The sequence below is a fragment of the Citrus clementina genome, unplaced genomic scaffold (genome assembly GCF_000493195.1).
Source record: "Citrus clementina cultivar Clemenules unplaced genomic scaffold, Citrus_clementina_v1.0 scaffold_9, whole genome shotgun sequence".
In the NCBI taxonomy this organism is placed as follows: domain Eukaryota; kingdom Viridiplantae; phylum Streptophyta; class Magnoliopsida; order Sapindales; family Rutaceae; genus Citrus; species Citrus x clementina.
In genome coordinates, this window is record NW_006261964.1 from 12,845,050 (window position 1) to 12,851,263 (window position 6,214).

The window sequence follows — 6,214 nt, forward strand, 5'->3', positions numbered from 1 at the left end:
GTGGGTTTGGACGGATTTGCCGGTTGGCGGATAATTTTGTCACCCTAAAAACACCATCATTTTGACGAAAATGGTCGAAGACTCATTATAAGGGTTAAGAGGGTCCGTCCACAACAAATAATACACATCAAATTTTGACGAAAGTCAACAACCCACCTAAGCATTACATTGTTGTTGAAACTTGATCCCTTGAAGCTTATGATTTAAAATGGCCAACGAACAACGGCACAAAGCATTAAATTTAGGGACATTTTCTTATGGTGTTTTTGACAAACTTGTCGGGGGCTATGTGAATTTAACTTAACCCTAAAAGAAATTTTTCAAGAACTTGCAATGACAGCTCAAACCAATCTTGGAAAAGAAACAGAACAGAGAAAAGACAGGAACAAAGGGAATGTTCAGGAAGTAAGATGACAAAGTCATGGTTAGAGCCCTGTAATTTTTCAAAATGAATGGAACTGACATTATATGTTCATCATTTCAAAATTTTTCATAATCACTATCATTTTTGAACAATTACAGATGGAAGCAGTGCCAAACAATAAAACAATACAACAAAACCAAGAAAACAAAATGCCGAAAAGATGTCAACAGCCGAGCCTCATCAACGAACAGCAGTAGAGAACTCTCCATCTCCTCGGCGAATCTATAGACTATATTTTCTTTACAAAATACTCTCAAGACTGTCCAAAATCTTGAAGCTACACCTCATGCTCATATATTAACTGTTTCAGAATTAACATATATGAAAAGAAAATTGGGAAATTAATTGAATTTTATCAAACCATTTTTCTCGAAAATTTTCAAGGCTTCTATATGCAGATTTTTTTTTTCTCCTTTTCAGGTTTTTCCTTTTGGGGCAGTATTTTTACTCACAGTCACCCCAATATAAGTTGGAAGATTTGTGTGGATGTGATCTCAGATTGCTCACTCCTATTATAGGTCAGTAGCCACAAAAAATAAGCTATTCAGTCTGACTCCTTTGCAGAACCAGAAGGGGCATCTCCATTAGACAAGTCCTCTACATTTGGTGGGCTTCCATGATGGTTCTCTTCATGGATCACAGAACGAGCCTTTCCAGGTCTAGTTCTAAAGTTAACTCCCATCGGAAATGGCACCTGCAGATCCATAAGGTCAATATGATAATTCCTTATTAACCTTTCTTCGTCAACACTGTTATTAAGATCAATGTCACTGTGAGTTCATACCTGATCACCTGCATTTGGACCATCAGTGTTGAAGAGTATAGGTCGGCATCGCTTATCCTCATTCATCAAGCTTGAATTTTGGAAATGTGCAATCAGAGCAGCTTTTCCTTGTATTCGAGCATATGCAAGCGATGCCACCTTTTCACTGTTGAACTTCTCCCACTTCTTTCCATTGAATGACTACAAAAGTTGACATTTGCATGTCTTCAATCTTAATTCAAATATATGTTGTTTTGGTTATCTTGGATCTTTAACAAAACAAACCTGATAGAACGGAACAATCTGGCTTGGATCAGTCATGTTGATGAATGCATACCCAACATTGCATTTGTTCTGCAACAAATAAGAAGGCCAAATTAACTGCTATGGTTTGCTAAGTACACTAAAATAAATTGGCAGGTCAAATTCTTCCTGCAAACTCATCCCTCGTCGACAAAACTATAGGGCATCTTCAAAATGTATGGACTTGCCTTGAAATCAATAGGTAGATATATAAAATCGTATGTTCCCTTGTGACGTTCATCAATTGCAGCCAACAGCATTTTTGAAGTGTACCTGCAGTTACCACCGTGAGAATATCATTTTCTTTGTGCCAAAAAGCAAAATGCCATGAATGAAAAGATCGATCCCATTTGCAGCAAGGACGCATATAGAAGAATGACAGGTAATTAATATGGTATCCTTGCCGATTTGACTATATGCTCCTTGTTCTAATTCCCCTATGATATTAGTAAAATTATAGCAAGTTGTGTTCATGTTTGAATGCTGTTGTGCTTGTGGTGGTGGTTGTTGCATTTAATCCACAAGCCTTTCGCATGAGGGGTGTGTCATTTCTTAGGTTTTATTGTTGAAGCATACATGTAAGCATATGGCTTTGGGTTGAGTGGATAATAAATTCCACACAACGATATTGAATGGATGTCAGATCCAAACTACTAGAAATATCTCCAACTGAAAATTCTAGAATCAGAAGAGAAGAGAGGAGCTACATACTTATTAGGAATATTCTTTATCATGAGTGTCGTTCGGTTGTCTTCCCCTCTCAATATGCGGTCAATATCAAGTTCATATTGTTTCTTGTCAGCCTGATTAACAGCACCTTCATTTCTACGGTTTCTAGCACGTTCATTGGGAGGATCAAATGAATTCATCAAAGGAATTGTTTGGCCTCTGCCAGAAAACATCATAGACCTCTGATGATGGGACTGGAACACTGAATTCTTTGAGGGAAGTGGCATATCCATACCATTGCCACCAACACAAGGAAAAATATTATGAGAAACAAATTCCACAGAGTGCAATGAGTTATTAGAAATTCTCATACTCCCATGGGAACCTAGATGGAAACCAGAAGCTTCAGGAGATTCTGCTACATAGGCATGCTGCCTTTCCCATAGAGAAGGATCAACAGTTGGTGCCGATCCCACATGGTGACTACCAATCGGTAAAACTGTGTTCACCATGTGCGATGGTGCTCTCGGAAGTCCATGCACTCTAGTTGGTGAATAAGTGTTAAAAATTCCACTGACAAGTGATGGTGAGTTTGGCCACATCATTCCTGGAAGCTGGGGGCAATAGGAGTTATTCCAAGAATACTGATGTCCAGGACGAGGACAGCTCCCATTACTAGCAGATCCAAAAACTGAGGAGAAAAAATAAATAATTAAATCAAACATGGCATATTTTATGCAGCTCCACTGCTCCAGATGCCAAAACTGTACAATGGTTCAAAATTCAATATGAAGCTAGCAAATTGAGAAAGCACATTAGATCACCACTTAACTTCAGAGGCCACTAAATTAAATGAGAACTGAGTTGAAAAGTGAATGACTGATTACTTGATGTAGCTCAAAAACAAAGTTAGGTAATCTTATACAGCACCTTCTCAGACATGGAATTTCACCCCCTAGTAGACATTGTACACTAAAAAGACCTATATTAAATAACTACAGTCAAGTATCACAAATCTATTGTTGAACATTAAGGTGTCTTTCTACTGTTTCATGATAAAGAAAAGGATGTTAGGGCAGTCCGAGAAACTAGATTAGCATGATCCACAGTCAAGTTTACTGCTATTTCATAGCCTTTAAATGGTTTTGGGACTTCATAAGATCTTGTTAATATCATTAGAGACACAGATAAAACACTGCAGCAAGTGATCAAGTTGTACTTACCACCTTCGGTGAACCCAATTGAATGCCCATTTGAGCTAACTCTGCTGAAATGCCTGCTATCAATAATTTCTGGTGGTTTAATATTGATATTTGCACCCTTGGTACCCGAAGAATTGCAGCGAACACCCTTATTTAAACCATCATGACACTCTGGAAGTGAATGAGGATGAAAACTAGGTGTGCTTCGGATATTGAATTTTAACTGACCCTGCAAGTGACCAGGCTCAGCAAGGGCAGATTGGGTGCCAAATGATTCCATTCTCACCAGAGAAGGAACACTTGAAGAAATTCCCAGATGAAATGCAGACTCCGTAGGTGGGGCCTTTACAGCAGAGGGTACAACGGAAACAATACAGGTGTCCGTGATTCTAGATGATTTTGAGCCATGTGCAAATGCTCCTGTAAACAGATATATTATTGCTAATGATTTGACATTTAAAGGGAGTGATATTAAAATGGTAATCATACCAGCAGATTCATTAGTTGGCTTATTAGGAGGACTATTTTGCTGCTGATACGAGCCACATTCTTCTTGCTCCAACTCTGGAGGTAGCTGGTTCGCCAAACTATATTGAAGAAATAGGAAATTTAGTGATAGATGCAAAGGAAAAGTTAACAATTCAACAAACAACCATACAGCAGCAATTAGAATGCAAGTCTTTTCTCCCCATAGGCTTTTCTCTCTTTTTGAACGACGTTGGATTTTTTATTTTCTTTTTCAATTTTAATTTTTAGATAAGTAACATACTTTCCAAATTATTGCAGACATCAATTTATCCTTAATTTTTATTAAAAAAATATTTTTTCATCAATGTATTCTCATTAGTCCTTTTTTTTAATAGTAATTAAGAATGAATCTATTAAAGTCAAAATCAGAGTAGATAAGTTTGAACAATACCACTTTCTCAGGCCCCTTAAATGGCTAGGCTCTAGCTTAATCTGCTTCCCAGCAATATACCTGCTATTCAATTCTCGAAGAGCGGCCTCTGCAGCTCTAGTATCATAAAATTCAATATATTTTTGATGAATTTTTTGTGGGGTTTCACGAATCTGTTGCACGGAGCAAGAATAAGTTAGTGCCTCTGCTATATTCATTCAATTGTACGACTTAAAACTGAAACAAGCTCACCTCCTTGATTTCTCCATAGACACCAAAAATGTGATGAAGTTCATCATTTGAAACAGAAGAATCAAGGTTAAATACCACAAGAGTGCCCTGATTTATTTCTTTTTCTGAAGGGTTGTCCTGATAAGAAGGAAACCCAACGAGACAGAGAATCATTGTCAACTTTTTATACATAACAATATAACATGGAAACACAAAGAGATGAAAAAAATAGGATAGAATGCACACATGGCAATAAGAATCCTAATTACTTTCTGACAGAAGCTACAAAGAAAAGCACCACTACACATGATGCTTACCTTTGGAATTGAGTAATGAATGTCAAGTTTCCCACTCCTCGTTAATTTATTCTGGAGTGACTTCATTGCATTTCGGGCAGCTCTAATATCATAATAGGAGATTGTAACAAAACCACAATGCTTGGAGGCTCTATAAAAAGTGCGAACATCTCCATATTGCTGCACATTCAAATAATGAAATCATATCAATAGGGAAGACAATTTAGATGAAAAAGGAAAAACCAGAACACAAAGCATAAATAAAAACACCAAAAAAGGATAAAGAAACACAAACCTCAAAAAGGGCCTTTAACTCAGAATCTTCAATATTGCTGTTTATTTTTCTCAACAACAATGTTCTAGAAGGGTGTTCGTCATTCAGGTGTTCTCCGGCCACAGCTCCATTACATACCCCAAGCTCATGGTTAGAAAATCCGATACAAATTTCAGATTTCTTTTGTGCTACATAAGAACTATCATTCCCCAAATCCATCCCTCCAACACTGCTGAAAAAGTCCAGGTCATCAATGTCATCTCCGCCAGAACCACCACTGGGATGGACAGTGCATTCAAGCCCGTCAGTAACTCCAGAAAACAAGTCATCATCGTCAGGGAGAAGATTTCCAATGGTTTGGGCCTCAATTTCTTCAAGAGATTCAAAAGGTTCCTCTTCCTCGTAGTGCGAGGATACAGTATCAACTGAATGGCCATACGAAGCAATGTCTGAAGATAATCTCACTGCACCAAGATAATCCACGTGAAAACAGGAATATTATAGCAGCAGTAACCTAAGAAACTATTTGATCCATAAAAGGAATTCAGCTATCAGAGAAGTTTGTAATATGAAACATATCTACTAGTTGGAACACATGCTCTAGCACCAATAAATAGAAAGCTTATGTCAAGAAGCGCTAAGAGGGAACTGGGCTTACACTTCCTACTAAACAACTCTGATAATGAGCTCGAGAAGAGACTGCTTTCATATTGAGCACCCATCACGTTAACTGTATCACCTTCTGCAAAAACAGATGCCTTCTGTGCTAAAACTAGATCTAGTCCCTGGCTTGACCTCAATGAAGTCACAGATTAATTGGCTGCTCTCCTTCCTCCTATTGCATACATCTATTGGAAAGATTCACTTTCGAGCCTCGTATTACGAAAGCAGTCTGAGCTTCCACTGGAGTACAAGTCTCTAGCACAGACAAAGCAGTTGACTTCCCACTAGCTGTTTGTGATATAATATCAGATTTCACTCTTCAATAAAGACACAACACAATAACAAAAGAGCTACATTTACACTGCATTTATATACTCTATCAGTGAATCTCAACATGCTGGCACTTAGCCTCCATAAGTTACAAGCTTCTCCAAAAATAATAAATCTTAGAGGCAAGAAGCCTCAAATGTCCATAATTGCATGGTTAACTT

At 37.8% G+C, this 6,214-nt stretch overlaps 1 protein-coding gene across 1 annotated transcript in view; it reads right to left on the reverse strand.

Annotated features, from left to right (window-relative positions):
• Positions 1-429: 429 nt before the first annotated feature.
• Positions 430-6,214, reverse strand: part of LOC18033203 (protein MEI2-like 4) — a 7,075-nt gene continuing 1,290 nt past the window's right edge. The window contains exons 2-13 of the mRNA XM_006420698.2: positions 5,719-6,011; positions 5,082-5,524; positions 4,808-4,966; positions 4,512-4,628; positions 4,281-4,432; positions 3,851-3,948; positions 3,383-3,781; positions 2,202-2,850; positions 1,679-1,763; positions 1,473-1,541; positions 1,209-1,388; positions 430-1,118 (exon numbers count right to left, since the gene is read on the reverse strand). Coding sequence (XP_006420761.1) covers positions 969-1,118; positions 1,209-1,388; positions 1,473-1,541; positions 1,679-1,763; positions 2,202-2,850; positions 3,383-3,781; positions 3,851-3,948; positions 4,281-4,432; positions 4,512-4,628; positions 4,808-4,966; positions 5,082-5,524; positions 5,719-5,782 — 2,565 coding nt within the window. The 5' untranslated portion in view covers positions 5,783-6,011 and the 3' untranslated portion in view covers positions 430-968. The remainder of the gene's footprint in view (positions 1,119-1,208; positions 1,389-1,472; positions 1,542-1,678; positions 1,764-2,201; positions 2,851-3,382; positions 3,782-3,850; positions 3,949-4,280; positions 4,433-4,511; positions 4,629-4,807; positions 4,967-5,081; positions 5,525-5,718; positions 6,012-6,214) is intronic.